The following is a 17,598-nucleotide window of genomic DNA, read 5'->3' on the forward strand; positions in this document are numbered from 1 at the left end:
GTAATAATCAAATTTTCTGAGATGCTGAATTTTGAGTTTTCATTACCTGTAAGCCATAATTAGCAAAATGAAAAATAAACGCTTGAAATATATTACTCAGTGTGTAACGAATTGATATGAGTTTCACTTTTCAAACTAAATTACTGAAATACATTAACTTTTCAATGATATTCTTTTTAATTTTTATTAATTTTATTACAATCCATACAAAGCAATCAAGTTTTTACAAAAAGAAAAATTGAGTTAAGAACAGATCGATCCCCACCCCTGAGAGAGAGAGCAAGCCGAACGGTGTTAAATTTAAGGCTTGTAAACATACCTAAATTAATAAATTCTCTGTGCTTTATGAACTTATTTTAAAGTATTACTGATTAGATCCTGCCATGTTTTGAAAAAAGTCTGTACGACTTTTCGATGATATTCTAATTTATCGAGATGCACCTATTTACAGTATGAACACAATGGGACCATGTATAAAAATGTCTGTCATTCCTAAATGGCTAATACAATATTTTTGGTAAACCCCTTAAATTAAAGCTGAAAGTCTGCACTTCACTCACATCTTGATTGCTTTGTTTCAAATCCAGTGTGATGGCATACAGAGCCAAAATTATGTAAATTGTGTCACAGTCCAAATATGTATGGACCTGACTGCATACAGTATGGTGGTTGCCCTAAAAACTTGCAACTTTGTGTACTTTTGTGAAAATTAATAGGAAATGTCTGCAACTTATTCTGTGGTTAATTTGAAACAACTCGAATGCTACTGCAGCTCAGAACAGTGCGTTCCATAAGAATTTCTTGGGGTGGGGAAGGAATTAGAACATTCACAGGATGTTAAAAAATACACACACAGATAATACTGTTGATAAAAGGCTTCACAAGTTCTGAGAAATGTCAAGCAGACGTCTGGCTGACCAACATACATTCTGGCTTTGCTTCAAGAAAGGGATACCTGCTGTTGTGTCTCATTTTCACAAGGCTGTTGAAGCTGATGAAGTTTAAGTAGAAACAAAGAGGAGAGTAGCAAAGTAGTTTACTCTACATGTTCAAACTGCTCTATAATAAATTGTAAGAAATAAAAATAAAATCATGTTTCAAACCGTTCTGGATAAGTCACATAGACCTGGAGTCTGAATGCAGTTTTTTGTTCACTGTAGAGCTGCTTTGGGCCATTGGATAGACAGGAACCTACCCTGGATGGGTTGGCATGCTGTCGGTGGACACACTTTATTTATAATAAACAGTCAGCTTTATTCTCACTCTTGCACTTCTGAGACATATGGAAAAAAATTTAAGTACTCCCGGAAAACTAAGATCTTGGCTTAGCCGGGAATTGAATCTGTGACTCAGCATAACTAACCACTGTGCTGCCCTAGACAGTCCTACATATGCAACATGGCTATATACAGTGTAGAAAATATAAACAAATGTTCTAAACTAAATTAATTTCAAAAGTAGATGTTTGCCACACCTTCTCCCTTTGGGATTCTGTGGTTTAACTCCCTCTAAGATTCAATCTGAGTCAAAAGTTCAAGACTGAAATTCCTAGCCCCTATCCTGGATTCTTTAACTGATAACCCACATCTTTTCTCTATCCAAGTCTTTCTTGAAAACATTGCCTTGAGTTTAAAAGGAGGAGCTCAAGCAAAGCACACTAGTAATCATTCCATGTCACTCGATGTCCGTTTAAACGTCAGTAAGTAATTGTCTGGCCAGACGTGAAAGAGTGAATGTGCGCCGGCCGGTGTGCACTGGTGAATGCTAAGAATGTCCTGTCCTGTCTGCTGTCTGTGTTATTGTTCTCCACCCAAACAAACAGGAAAATCTGTTAGAAAGCACTTCTCTTGGAGAAAATGGAATCGGTGTATGGGGAAGATTAAATAAATAACTTTACATTTAAAGTACTTGCTTTATCTGGGATAGAATTAAGTAAAATATCTGATTAAATGCTGTAAATCATTTCACTAATATACTCATTTTTTTATCTTCTCTTTTTTCATTTCAGATGTAACATAGCTGTTATCTTCATGACTGAAATGGTGGTCGATCACAGTGTCAGAGAGGACTGGGCACTGCACTTGCCTCTTTTACTACACGCCTTGTTTTTAGGTGGGTACTTTGAGCCAGTGACAGTAGGTGACATACCACTGAAGGAGTATGACATAGCTACACTCGTTAGGTCCGAGTTGTTGTATTTGAGACCTTGCAATAAATACAGTAATTGTTGGTGCATGCTTCAAGCAGCACAAATTAACAGGACTTTCTCAAGTACATGCAAGTCAGGTCAGGGATGCAGGAAGAACATTGCTAATCTCAGGCAGCAGCAGACGCAAGGCAGGGACTAACCCTGGACTGGATGCCAGACCATTGCTGTGCCTGTTCAGACACACTTACCTCACACAGGGCAACCTCTTAGGGTATGGGGGCTGGGGGGTTTAGGGGGGGAGATGATTGGAGATCCCAAAGAAAAAAACTGATGGCAGAAAGTCCAAAGAGCAAGCAGCACCTGAAGAGAGCTGCAGTAAAGGCCTGGCAAAGCATCAGTAGGGTGGAAACCAAACACTTGGAGATGGCGATGGGTTCCCAACTTCAGGCATTCATTGACTATAAAGGATTTTCTACCAAATGTTGGAAATGATCATTATATTCATGACTACGTTAGATTGTCCAAATACATTTGAGCCCCTGAAAATGGGGGGACCATGTATAAAAATGCCTGCCTTTTCTAAATAGCTCACACAATATTTTTGTTAAACACCTTTAAATTAAAGCAGAACATCTACACTTCAATCACATAATGATTGCTTAATTTCAAATCCATTGGGGTGGAGTACAGAGCCAAAATTATGAAAATTGTGACCCCTTGCCATCCCAGTTCATACTAAGCATGTCATAATGAAACTGCTAATTTTAAATGCTTTCTCCATTAGATTTATATTAAATTAACACATTCGATATTTTTTCCATTGATCAGAAGATCCTCCACACACTTAGATTGTGGTATAAAAAGCGGTCTACCTCATACATTCGTTTAATTTGTCTCTCCTAATTTTCTTTGTTTCCAACAGAATTAAGTTATCTTCTCTAATACTGTTAGGTCCATAAATATTTGGACAGAGACAACTTTTTTCTAATTTTGATTCTGTACATCACCACAATGAATTTTAAATGAAACAACTCAGATGCAGTTGAAGTGCAGACTTGCAGCTTTAATTCAGTGGGTTGAACAAAAGATTGCATAAAAATGTGAGGCAACTAAAGCATTTTTTTAACACAATCCCTTCATTTCAGGGGCTCAAAGTAATTGGACAGTTGACTCAAAGGCTTTTTCATGGGCAGGTGTGGGCAAGTCAGTCTTTATGTCATTATCAATTAAGCAGATCAAAGTTCTGGAGTTGATTTGAGGTGTGGTGCTTGTATGTGGAAGATTGTGCTGTGAACAGACAACATGCGGTCAAAGGAGCTCTCCATGTAGGTGAAAGAAGCCATCCTTAAGCTGGGAACACAGAAAAAACCCATCTGAGAAATTGCTACAATATTACGAGTGGCAAAATCTACAGTTTGGTACATCCTGAGAAAGAAAGCAAGCACTGGTGAACTGAGCAATACAAAAAGACCTGGACGTCCATGGAAGACAACAGTGGTGGATGATCGCAGAATCATTTCCATGGTGAAGAGAAACCCCTTCACAACAGCCAACAAAGTGAACAACACTCTCCAGGGGGCCAGCGTATCGATATCCAAGTCTACCATAAAGAGAAGACTGCATGATAGTAAATACAGAGGGTGCACTGCAAGGTGCAAGCCACTCATAAGCCTCAAGAATAGAAAGGCTAGATTGGACTTTGCTAAAGAACATCTAAAAACAAAAAAGCACAGTTCTGGAAAAACATTCTTTGGACAGATGAAACCAAGATCAACCTCTACCAGAATGATGGCAAGAAAAAAGTATGGAGAAGGCGTGGAACAGCTCATTATCCAAAGCATACCACATCATCTGTAAAACACGGTGGAGGCAGTGTGATGGCTTGGGCGTGTATGGCTGCCAGTGGTACTGGGACACTAGTGTTTATTGATGATGTGACACAGGGCAGAAGGAGCTGAATGAATTCTGAGGTGTTCAGAGATATACTGTCTGCTCAAATCCAGCTAAATTCAGTCCAATTGATTGGGCGGCGTTTCATGATACAGATGGACAATGACCCAAAACATACAGCCAAAGCAACTCAGGAGTTTATTAAAGTAAAGAAGTGGAAAATTCTTGAATGGCCAAGTCAGTCACCTGATCTTAACCCAATTGAGCATGCATTTCACTTGTTGAAGACTAAACCTTGGACAGAAAGGCCCACAAACAAACAGCAACTGAAAGCTGCTGCAGTAAAGGCCTGCCAGAGCATTAAAAAGGAGAAAACCCAGCATCTGGTGATGTCCATGAGTTCAAGACTTCAGGATGTCATTGCCAGCAAAGGGTTTTCAACCAAGTATTAGAAATGAACATTTTATTTCCAGTTATTTAATTTGTCCAATTACTTTTGAGCCCCTGAAATAAAGGGATTGTGTTAAAAAATGCCTTAGTTGACTCACATTTTTATGCAATTGTTTTGTTCAACCCACTGAATTAAAGCTGCAAGTCTGCACTTCAACTGCATCTGAGTTGTTTCACTTAAAATTCATTGTGGTAATGTACAGAATCAAAATTAATAAAAAGTTGTCTCTGTCCAAATATTTATGGACCTAACTGTATTTGCTATGTGTAGCTACACAATATTTTGTATCTTTGTGAAACTAAAATGTCACCACTTTCAGCTAATGGGACCTTTCCAAGTGGATCTTTCATTTTGTTTAAAACATTAGTTTTTGACTACTAGTTGATTTTTCCACCAGCACATAACTAGTTTCTGTCTTTTGTCGCTTCACCAGATACAACCTTCTATTTGTTTGTCACAAAAATGATTTTTTTTATTTCCTGATTTTAAAATGTCAACACAATAAATACAAATACATTGTATCTCACTAAGCCAAATGCAGGGTGAGTCAAAATTATGTTAACACTAATGGTACTGCTATATATATACTTGTATACAATTTTTGTGGACAATTTATGTGCCATATATGGTACATGTGTTGAACACGATGGAAAACAGGTTTTGTGAATAAATTGTTTCTGCCATTCAAATGTTAACATAATTTTGACTTGTTTAATATTAAATGTTCCTCTCAAGTAATGGCCTTGCAGCAACTGAGCATGCTCACTGACTGCTAAGTCCTAGTTGCGAATAATTACCATGTTTAACAAATTTTTAATTGTTGCTCATAATGTAAATGTCAATAGCTTAACATTCTGAACCCCTCTTAACTCAGTTTGGGCACACTGGGGACCAGAGCCTGCACTGTAGGATGGAGTATGGATGGAGCGTCATTCCATCAGATGGCCTGCTCATGCACACGGCCATTTTCTCTTCACAAAGTCAATTTAGAATGGCCAGTTATGCTAACCTGCTGGGATTTCAGGGGAAACTGGAGCAACCAAAAAAGTGCAGTGATACTGGGAGAAGGTGCAAACGCCTAATATAAAATTCATCTTCTTTAAACTGTAAACATAATGCAAAGTTGACTGACTCGCTCACTCACTCATCAACATAAATACTTTTTCCCGTTTAGTTCACAAGCTGAAATATGACAGTAGGTATCCGCAAAAAAAGGACATTTTGATATTGCAGTATTTAGAGGGGGCGGCACGGTGGCGCAGTGGTAGCGCTGCTGCCTCGCAGTTAGGAGACCCGGGTTTGCTTCCCGGTCCTCCCTGCATGGAGTTTGCATGTTCTCCCGTGTCTGCGTGGGTTTCCTCCGGGCGCTCCGGTTTCCTCCCACAATCCAAAGACATGCAGGTTAGGTGGATTGGCGATTCTAAATTGGCCCTAGTGTGTGCTTGGTGTGTGGGTGTGTTTGTGTGTGTCCTGCGGTGGGTTGGCACCCTGCCCAGGATTGGTTCCTGCCTTGTGCCCTGTGTTGGCTGGGATTGGCTCCAGCAGACCCCCGTGACCCTGTATTCGGATTCAACGGGTTAGAAAATGGATGTATGGAGTATTTAGAGGTAGACCCCACTCCTCCCACAATCGAAAATTAAATATCCCTTTGACAGATTTGATTGAAATTACGTAAAATTATATAAGAGAGAAAATTAGCTGACACTTTTAATTTATTTATTGATAAATTCTTTATTTATTGATATTGATTGATATCATGTTAATGTGTGTACTCTGCACAGTGCTAACAAATGCAGCACGCAGCAAAAGCGATTGACAGGTGGACAGGTGGACAGGATACCTCAAGACATGACGGCATCCCGGACAGGAAAAAAGAGGCATTATGTCATTATGTAAGGGAAAGAGAAAGTTTGGGAAAGCTCAGTGATTATCAAGCGTTGTTTTGTGCTCATTATTTAATTTATCCAATGCGACTTTCAACGTCTGAGATACAACTGGTGACGTTTCATTTGTTTTTCCAATTGGAGCATGGGCAGAGGAATTGACTTGCTCAATGTCACATGGTGTCAGTAGTGGGATTTGAACCAAAGTCCAAAGCCTTAACCACTACAACACAATGCCTGCCAGAAGTATTGAAAAAAAAATACTAATAGTGTATGTAGAAAAGCACTTGGTTAGTTAAAATAGCTTATCTGATACACCCTATTAACTGATGGCACTATAACTGACACCCATTGTCTTACAAAACTTCCCAGGTGAAGCCAAGTATCACAGCTAGTTTTAAATAATACTGCACAACATTTTGCCTTAGTTAGGATCTTGTCCTTGAGCAAAATAATATGTCAAATGAACACTATCATAAGTGATGATTAAGCTATTGTTTGAAGTGATTCATTCTTCAGTCTCTTGATAAAATTGGCAGTCAGTCTATGTGGTGAAGCAACTTTTTTGCCAAGTGGTGAATGCCTATCTGCCTGTTTAGTATTTCTTTCAGTTGTGTTTTATTTATTGAATACAGTTGTGGTTGACAAAGACACATCTAAATGAATATTCCATTCCCTGAAGTTGTCTTAAATCAGTATTCTTTTACTGTTCTTTTCCCCCAGGCCTTGACCATTACCGTCCAGAGGTTTTTGAGCACAGTAAACGGCTACTTCTTCATCTGCTGATTGCACTGTCTTGCAATAACAACTTTCAAATCATCGCTTCGGTGCTTCTCCTCACCAGAGAAATGAGTGAAAGTAAAACGCTGACTGTGAAGTCTGCCTACCAGCCAGAATTCGTATACACAGGTAACGCCAGAAGAGGCTTTTGCATACCAAAGGTGGTCAGTCTTGGTTTCTGGAGGCCCACTGTGGCTGCAGGCATTCGTTCCACCTCATTTCAGATTTGAATTCTATTTTTTTTTAAACCTGTCATTCAATTTGATATTCTGCTCCTTTTATCATTCTGCTTTGTCAGAACCTTAATGCAGCCCTTATTTTGAAGAATCAACAAGATGAATTTGGGAGAATTAGTACCCCTCAATGCCTCAACTTATCTTTTCTCTTTCTAGTATTTATTTGGAAATATTTTGTTAGAAGCAGCAACAGAGTATAGGAGTCAGCTTGAGAACTTTGCTTTTTGGTGCAAAGAGAATTGTCTGCATCTTAACGTCAGCAAAACCAAGCAACTGGTTATTTACTTTCACCACACTAAAGGACCTCTATATCCGGTCACTGTTCAAGGAGTTAATGTAGAGGTGGTTGACTCCTACAAGTACTTGGGGGTCCACATTAATGACAGCTTGGAGTGGTCTTGGAACACAAAAGAACTATATAAGAAAGGGCAGAGCGGGCTGTTTTTCATCAGGTGGCTGCATTTCTGTAATGTGGGAAGTGGTTTAGTTCGTATCTTCAATTTTTGTGATGGCCAGTGCAGTTTTCTGTGCTGTGATATGCTGGGCTGGTAACATAAGAGAGGGCCCACAGAATCAAAAAGCAAATTAAAAGGGCAGGCACAGTTTTATAGGATGCACTTTGGACTCCCTGGTGGTCCTGAGTGCCATTATGAACAGTGCTGCACGTCCTCTACCAATGACACACTAACACTGAGGATATTCAGCCAACGAATTACTCGGCAGAAGTGCATCAAGTAGCACTACTGGGGCTCCTGTATGCCAACAGCAATATGACTGTATAATGCCTCATTGTGTCTTTGGATGCCAAGTCACAACTTTTCTTTCTTTTTAATTTTCTTGCTTTATAGTCTTTCTAGTGTGTGTTCAGACCAAAGTGTGCATGTACAGGTGCCGGTCATAAATTTAGAATATCATGACTAAGTTGATTTATTTCAGTAATTCCATTCAAAAAGTGAAACTTGTATATTAGATTCATTCATTACACACAGACTGATGTATTTCAAATGTTTATTTCTTTTAATTCTGATGATTATAACTGACAACTAATGAAAGTCCCAAATTCAGTATCTCGGAAAATTAGAATATCAGTTAAGACCAATGCAAAAAAAGGATTTTTAGAAATGTTGGCCAACTGAAAGGTATGAACATGAAAAGTATGAGCATGTACAACACTCAATATTTAGTTGGGGCTCCTTTGGCCTGGATTACTGCAGCAATGCGGCGTGGCATGGAGTCGATCAGTCTGTGGCACTGCTCAGGTGTTATGAGAGCCCATGTTGCTCTGATAGTGGCCTTCCGCTCTTCTGAATTGTTGGGTCTGGCGTATTGCATCTTCCTCTTCACAATACCCCATTGATTTTCTATGGGGTTATGGTCAGGCGAGTTTGCTGGCCAATCAAGAACAGGGATACCATGGTCCTTAAACCAGGTACTGGTAGTTTTGGCACTGTGTGCAGGTGCCAGGTCCTGTTGGAAAATGAAATCTGCATCTCCATAAAGTTCGTCAGCAGCAGGAAGCATGAAGTGCTCTTAAACTTCCTGGTAGATGGCTGCGTTGACCTTGGACCTCAGAAAACACAATGGACCAACACCAGCAGATGACATGGCACCCCAAACCATCACTGACTGTGGAAACTTTACACTGGACCTCAAGCAACGTGGATTCTGTGCCTCTCCTCTCTTCCTCCAGACTCTGGGAACTTGATATTCAAATGAGATACAAAATTTACTTTCATCAGAGAACATAACTTTGGACCACTCAGCAGTAGTTTTGTCTTTAGCCCAGGCGAGACGCGTCTGAAGCTGTCTCTAGTTCAAGAGTGGCTTGACACAAGGATTGCGACAGTTGAAACCCATGTCTTGCATACGTCTGTGCGTGGTGGTTCTTGAAGCACTGACTCCAGCTGCAGTCCACTCTTTGTGAATCTCCCCCACAGTTTTGAATGGGTTTTGTTTCACAATCCTCTCCACGTTTTTCTACCACATCTTGTCCTTCCCTTCGCCTCTCTATTAATGTGCTTGGACACAGAGCTCTGTGAACAGCCAGCCTCTTTAGCAATGACCTTTTGTGTCTTGCCCTACTTGTGAAAGGTGTCAATGGTCATCTTTTGGACAACTGTCAAGTCAGCAGTCATCCCCATGATTGTGTAGCCTACAGAACTAGACTGAGAGACCATTTAAAGGCTTTTGCAGGTGTTTTGAGTTAATTAGCTGATTAGAGTGTGGCACCAGGTGTCTTCAATATTGAACCTTTTCACAATTTTCTAATTTTCCGAGATACTGAATTTGGGACTCTCATTAGTTGTCTGTTATAATCATCAAAATTAAAAGAAATAAAATTTGAAATACATCAGTCAGTGTGTAATGAATGAATCTAATATACAAGTTTCACTTTTGCAATAGAATTACTGAACTAAATCAACTTTGTCATGATATTCTAATTTTATGACCGGCACCTGTATATTTATTATTTATTTACTTATCTACCTATTTTAGTATTTTATATATTTCTTCTGTAAAAAGCCAAATTTAACCCTGGGGACAAATAAAGATTGATTTATCTATCTATCTATCTATCTGTCTACATGAAAACTACACCAATTTTAGCTTGGTGTTTACTGTTTATTTTTTTTTTTGATTTGTGGTTTATTTTCCATAAAGTTAATAATAGTAACAAAATTCTTGCCAAACAAGTAAACTAATTGGAGTGACCAAGGCACAAAATTTAAATCGTACACACAAAATGTTTCAGCAGCCATTTAAATTTTAAGAAGTTAAAGCCACAGCATACAATTCAGAGACAGCAGACAGATTACTGGTGCAAGGCTTCATTTTAAACAAAGAGTTCATTTAATAACATTAAATTAAATTTCTAACATTAAATTGACAAACTGGTGGAAACAAAGCCCTACAACCACAGTGGCCCTCTAAGATTTGGACTGTTCTCCTGTACGTCACCCATTTGCTCCTTAGGTGAAGACCACCACAGTGCAGTTTGTTTCATGAGTGGCCTACCATTTTAAGTAAAGAAATCCTTTTGGATTGTTCTTTTTTATTTTAGTATTGTGTTGAAGATTTTAAAATATAAAAATTGATATTTAATGTTAATGTTCCTGCTCTGGATAAGCAGATTAAGAAAACGGATGGGTGGATGTTTTTGAGATTTCTAGTCTTTTTCATGTAGTCCATCTTCACTGCTTTATAACATCCTGGTGTGGGGGGATTGCTAAACATTACATGGGGTGGTGAATAGCAGGATAGAATATTAGTGACACACATGTGACCAGGTCATATTCTGTATAACTTTCACTGCCTTAAAAAAGCAAACATTTCCAGAAAAGATGTCAACCATCCTGCACAGCTGCTTTACTTCCTCCTCCATTCAGGACCATTAGATGTTGCAGGGAATGATTGCAGCTCTCAGATGAAAGTGCGACATATGTGTGGGCTGTTTAATATAGAAGAGCTGTTTGTGGTGGATCATAAGGTATCAGTTGGGCTTCCTTGCCTTGCAAAGCCCGCTGTGATGATGTTCATGAAAGATGCTACGTGGGGGGAGTCAAGCTAAAGTCACAAAATGGGATTTATTAGAAAATGGAACAAACTTTAACAAAACTGATCATGTCATTTCTCAATGTAGTCTCCACCCTTGTCAATGCACTTGTGCCACCTGCCTGGAAGTGCCTGGATTCTAGCAGAATAGTTCTCATAACCACTTGTGCACCCGAGTTATTGTCAAACACTACATGCCGTGGAGTACTACAGTCACTAGTGCAAGTTACTCTGACTTGCTGAAGACCATTGTGAAGCCTACTGTTCAATCCAAGCAGCTGGGAATGCTGTCTCAAGGAGTCCTTTTGCTGCAAGTCAATGACACACACTGCTAAGAACACCAAGGCTTGTCTGGGGAAACTGAAGTTTGAGGTATTGCCACATCCTCCTTATTCACAAGATTTGGCACCGTGTGATTCCCACATTTTTGGACCGCTAAAGAAACATTTGGGTGGTCATTGATTCAAGACAGATGACAACGTGGAGAACGCTGTGCACTAGTTGTCACAAGGACAAGACAAAGCCTTTGATTCTGCTGTAATCCCAGCACTTCCAGGCAGGTGGCGCAAGTGCTGTGACTGTTTATTAATAAGGCGCTTTTCCACTGCATAGTACAGCACGACACGGTTCAGTTCAGCTCACTTTTGGGGGATTTTCCACTGGGAACAGTACCTGGTACCTGGTCCTTTTTTTAGTACCACCTCAGCCGAGGTTCCAAGCGCGCCGAACCGTTACCAAAACGTGACGTGTAAACTCTGCTGGTCACTGATTGGCTGGAGAAAATTGTCATTACTGCGTCACTGAACTTGCGACACGAGACACAACACACCCGCTGGATTTTTAGCACAGCCAGCGAAGGTTCGGACGCACCATTTTGTTTTAACCAAAAATGGCTGTTTCGTGGTCTATTGAGGAAGTACAGGCGTTCCTCGTTGGTAGCCGAGGAGCGGATCCAGTGAGAGCTGGATGGGCGAGCGGAATGAAAAAGTTTTTCAGGAGGTCGCTAAGCTCTTGGGCGCACACGGCTACCATCGGACTTACAAACAGTGTAGGGACAAGTTAAAAAATGCAGTGGAAAAGCACCATATAACGACACGTGAATAATCCCGCCCACTCTAAAGCGGTACTAAACTGCAGTCGAAACGCAAACTGAGCCGAACCAAGGTGAGCTGTACTGAACCGTGCTGTGCCGTACTATGCAGTGGAAAAGCGCCAATAGATTCAGTAGTACTAGGGTGTTGTACCGTGTTAGCCATTCTGAATGTAGTGAAAAGTCAAGCAAAATGACACCTTTTATTGGCTAAATAAAAAGATTACAATATGCAAGCTTTCGAGGCAACTCAGGCTCCTTCTTCAGGCAAGATTTTTTTTGGTTTTTAGTTCTCTGTTGTATTCCATCTTGGATTTATTTTCTTAAGCTATGCTATAAATTAAAGATTAGCCAGTTAAATGGTGAGCACATCCATAGCTCATGAAAGTGCTTCTAGAACATAATAATGCATAGGACTCAAAGAGCATTGAGAATTCAGACACTTCCTTCAACAGGTAACATTGTCTGTTAGATGTGCTGTTGTTTCTAAGTTTGCATCTGTTCAATCGTTGCAGGCAGCTTTGATTTCCTAAGGGAGTACCAGACATCCCCAGTGCCAGATTCGGGACTAAGCTCCAGTTCCACGTCCTCTAGCATCAGCCTGGGAGGCAGCAGTGGAAACCTCCCACAGATCTCCCACGAGATGGAGGATATCGAAACATCGATTGAGTCCGATGAAAAGGCCAACAAGCTCATTGAGTTCTTGACGACAAGGTAAACATTTTTGTAATTTATTTCTCTGTCTATTTTCACACTGTTTGACATGTTTTTTGTCAATAATCTCAAATATGAACTTGCAGGTGTTCCCTTTCCAATCTCTGACTTATTATTATTATATCTGACGTATTACATAATTCAGCCATATTTCTATACTTTCTCCAGATGCCATGAAGGCTATTTAATCATCAAGGCTAGACTGCTGATGAACTGGGGCTTCAAGGTTTATCTTTTAACATTTATGTGAGGCTGCATAGCACCATCTAGTGTCTCTATACAGCAATTAAATCTTTATGAGGTTGAGCGCAGTGTAATGAAAACTGAATAAATTGAAATGTGGTCTCATAACATAGTATTTTATATACTTCTTAAAGAATATGTAAATTAAATAAGTAAATATTAGTCTTGCAGTACATATTTTAACGTATTCTTGCCCTTAAAACACAAAAAAAAACTACAATAACTAAACATAATGTAACTATGAATTTAAGCATGTTTAGGTCTGGCGGTCTAGTTGAAGCTTGTGTTGCTGCTGGAAGAGGTGTTGGTGAAGTCTTCAGGGGGGTATGTACCCCGTGGTCTGTATGTGGATTCCAGTGCCCCAGTGCAATGACGGGACAGTGCTATAAAAATGACACCATCCTTCAGACAAGACATACAACCCAAGGTCCTGACTCGCTATGGTTGTAAAAGATCCCTGGGCATATTTTGAAGATAGTAGGGTGTTTCCTGATGTACTGGCTAAATTGCCCTCCATGGCCTGGTCATCACCACCTTAATAGCTAATGTGAGGTGAGCATACAGGTGCAAGAAAGGCTGCTGTCACATTGTCCAGATGGAGGCTACATATTGCTGGTGTTTGAAATGGCTCCCCACTGTCTATGTAAGGTGCTTTGAGTAGCAAGAAAAGCACTATATAAATGATTCGTTAATTTATTATTTTTATTATATTAACGGGTGGTAGCGTGGTGTAGAGGTAGCGTTGCTGCCTTGCAGTACAGATACTGAAGTTCAAGTCCTGGGTTCTTCTTGTGTGGAGTTTGCAGGTTCTCCCCTCATCCACACGTGTTTCCCCCCACAGTCCAAAGACATGCAGGGTAGGCGCATTGCCATTGCTAAACTTGCCATGGTGTGTGTGTGTGTGTGATTGGCTGGTGCCCTTTCCAGGTGTTGTTACTGCCTTGTGCCCTATGATTGCTGGAAGAGACACCAGCTGCCTCAATACCCTGGCCTGGATAGAGGGGGCTTAGGAAGAAGGGTCGATGAATGAATATATTATTGAAACAAACTAAAAAATCCCCTTCATAATAATCAAACACCTTTTACCTAATTATGCATTTTCACAATTTTGTGACTTTTACTTTTTCATATGATTATTTTTTGTTAATTGGCTTTTTTGTTTAATTTGGCACAAATGGTATTCCACATTTAAAGACAGAAAGCGGTCATTAAGTTTTTTACTATAAATCATTTTTTAATGAATGAACTTCAGTGTGATAAGGTGCGCAGGTCTGGCAGGACCACATTTCACCCGAGATGCCATTTTGTCACAGAACATTCTCAAAATTGTTCTTTCTCCTTTTGTTTTTTAGGGCATTTGGACCCCTTTGGTGCCATGAAGATATTACTCCCAAAAACCAAAATTCAAAAAGTGCAGAGCAACTCACTAATTTCCTGCGACATGTTGTTTCAGTTTTCAAAGAATCTAAGTCAGGTGAGGAAGTTGCTTTTATCAAAAAAAGCAAAGCAGCAACCGCAGCGAAATTACAAGCTAAGCGTGGAATTTCTGCATCAAACATCATAATGTATGTATGTATATGTGTGTGTGTGTGTGTGAAGAGAAGACATGACTGAAGTGTTTAAAATAATGAAGGGAATCAGAAAAATTCAAAAAACATCAACTCCTCCTTTACAGCACTGTAATATCAAAAAACGTGAACTTTATCTGTAAAGTATATTGGTGTTGCTGCGGTGGGTTGGCACCCTGCCCAGGATTTCCTACCTTGTGCCCTGTGTTGGCTAGGATTGGCTCCAGCAGACCCCCTATGTTCGGATTCAGCGGGTTGGAAAATGGATGGATAGATATTGGTGTTGAAATGGTGTTTTCCAGTTAATCTGAAAATTAGGTCGTTGTTTTTACAATATTATAAACGCATTGTGTTTGAAGTTTTTTTGAAGACAAAATGGACAGTACGTATATATTTAGAGGAGCCAGCTGAGGTGGTGTGGACCTCCTGGACGCCCCCCTGGGCAGGTATTTTGAGCATGTGCAACCTGGAGGAGACAGTGGGGCCGACCCACGATATGCAGGAGAGATCAGATCTCACGGCTGGCCTGGGAACGCCTTGTTATTCCTCCGGAGTAATTGGTGGAGGTAGCAGAGAAAAGGGGCGTCTAGGCATCATTCTCTGGTAGCAGAGAAAACAGGTGTCTCAGACTGCTTTGTTCAGACAGTAGCAGAAAATGGAAGAATGGATAGATGTTTCAGAAATTCAGATCATTTTTTATTTTTTCTGATTGTTGTTTTTCTAGTTTACTCAATTATGAAATTTTTTTTTTTTTTTTTATACAGATTTCCATTTGGAACAACAGTTAAGTGACGTTTCTTTGCAGACTGCGCTTTCCAGCTCCTCAAGGCACTACGCAGGCCGATCTTTCCAATTCTTCCGAGCTCTAAAACAGCCCCTGTCAGCACATGCAGTGTCTGATCTGCTTTCACGCTTAGTTGAAGTCATTGGAGAACATGGAGATGAAGTGCAAGTAAGTCTTTGGTAGCCTGTCACATCAACAAGATAAAAGGAAGCTCAGTAGAGATGACCTTGTATCGAATGATGCACATTGATGCTTACTGATGCATGCAATAACATTTAAAAGTCCAGAACAGCACGAGAAAAAGTCCAGAGATGAGCAACTAGGCTGATTCCAAGCTACAGGGCATGAGTTGTGAAGAAAGACATAAAGAGCTGAGCCTTTTCAGTTTAAGCAAAAGAAGATTAAGAGAAGACATGACTGAAGTGTTTACAATTATGAAGGGGATTAGTACAGTGGATCGAGACTGTGACTTTAAAATGAGTTCATCAAGAACACGGGGACACAGTTGGAAACTTGTTAAGGGTAAATTTTTCACAAACATTAGGACATTTTTTTTCACACAGAGAACACAGAGACGCATGGAATAAGATACTAAGTAGTGTGGTGGACAGCAGGACTTGACTTGATGTTTTTTAGAAGAATTAAATGTATAGGACTGGTGAGCTTTGTTGGGCTGAATGGCCTGTTCTTGTCTAGATTGTTCTAATGTAGGAACTTTTATCTAGCTATAGAGTGAGTTTCTAATGTTTTTGTTTCTATTTATAACATTTTCTTTGCTCTGTTTGCTTCTGATTATTCTGTAAAAGAGCAATTCATAGTTGACATGTACACTGATTTTTATTTTTCAAGTATTTAGTGGTATTTTGTATCATTTTGTTGGGGATAACATCCTGGTGTCATTTGGTTTTGCTCTGTGCGTCATTGTTCTTTTGTTTTGGCTGTAATGCTTCTACTTCATCATATGGGACATAATTTCTGCAAATATTTAAAGAATCATCCAAGATTATGAATAGAGATTAACTAAAACCTTGCGATTCTGCAAATTTATTTAGGGAAAGGCTTCTGTGGAGTCAAGAGCATTTTGTAGTCCTCCATATATTCTATTCTATATTACCCAGCCCATATTTTCTGACTGCTCGTTTGCTTTTGTCCTTTTGAGCTTCAATCTTCCGACCCAATCTCCAACCTTTTCTGTCCTTAAGGATGAACATCGTTTGTCTTCACAACATAAATTAGGACTGGAAGTGTGGTATGGTGATAACTCTTTAAATAATTTTGAAATTGTCATGTGCTGTCTTTAAAACATTCTGCTTTGTTTTATGTTAGATATTTTGCTTCTTTGTAGATTGTAGTTTAGGTACATTTATTTTGTAGATTATTTCTGCTATGTTTGAACCATGTAGTGGCTTTTTACTCATTAGACTTTAGTTTCAACAGGCATGCGCTCACTCTGATTCTGCACAGTCAAGTTTTTGCAGCCTCTTAATTTCTTCTGTAAAACAAGAAGCAGATAAACAAACAGGTTTGTGCCACGTCTGTGACCCTGTATAATGTGAATGCAAAGTAAAGAGCAATCTTTACAAAGAAGGTGTCAACATCGTTTCACACCAAAGTCCGAAGTAGAACTGTTTCAAAGGTGGCCAAACTGCCAGTCATTTGGGTTCCACGCAGGAAGGTACAGAACTAGAAGGACGGCAAATAGAAGTAACATAAGAGATCGAACAGCGGTCAGTCTTCCATTGTGCAGAGGGAGAAAGAGAGAAGACTTTAGCACACAGCGCCAACCCCTTGTTTGATGGGTAACTACCATCAGCAGAGCCCTTAAGCTGTCTCTCAGATGACGTCCCTATTAAATTTTAATTTACTGCTGTCTCCATGTTATGCTTTGATTCAAAAGACCCATTAGAGTATTTCTGCAATGTCGTCTATTATTACTGTATTTCATATGGCTGCTGGTCGTGTCAGTAGCTGCTGTTGTAAGTATGTTGGCCTGTTTACACAGCACATTCATTTCCATTCCGTATTTCAGTCGAATGGAATGATCACAACAGAGCATGCTGATCTTTAACTAGAAAATGTCAGCTGCTGAGAACTGTATGGCGACCTTCTTTCTCTTTCTTTTCTCTGTTCAGTGTAACTTTAGGCTTAACAGAAGTACAGTATACCATATTTCAAACAATGCACCCAAGATAAAGTTTACACCCCTTCACAAGACACTCCAATTATTTTTTACATTTAAATCTTTTGTTAGAGCCAAT

At 39.7% G+C, this 17,598-nt stretch overlaps 1 protein-coding gene across 11 annotated transcripts in view; it reads left to right on the forward strand.

Annotated features, from left to right (window-relative positions):
• LOC120523983 (protein furry homolog) overlaps positions 1–17,598 on the forward strand; it is a 468,780-nt gene that overhangs the window by 395,982 nt on the left and 55,200 nt on the right. For all 11 annotated transcript variants that reach the window (XR_005632732.1, XM_039745747.1, XM_039745746.1 and 8 more), the window contains 5 exons: positions 2,009–2,112; positions 7,097–7,282; positions 12,547–12,745; positions 14,341–14,462; positions 15,321–15,508. Coding sequence is in view for 10 of the 11 variants with exons in the window: in XM_039745747.1 (XP_039601681.1) it covers positions 2,009–2,112; positions 7,097–7,282; positions 12,547–12,745; positions 14,341–14,462; positions 15,321–15,508 (799 nt within the window). In the remaining variant the exon portion in view is untranslated. The remainder of the gene's footprint in view (positions 1–2,008; positions 2,113–7,096; positions 7,283–12,546; positions 12,746–14,340; positions 14,463–15,320; positions 15,509–17,598) is intronic.

Source organism: Polypterus senegalus, chromosome 2 (assembly GCF_016835505.1).
Source record: "Polypterus senegalus isolate Bchr_013 chromosome 2, ASM1683550v1, whole genome shotgun sequence".
NCBI classification, from domain to species: Eukaryota; Metazoa; Chordata; class Cladistia; order Polypteriformes; family Polypteridae; genus Polypterus; species Polypterus senegalus.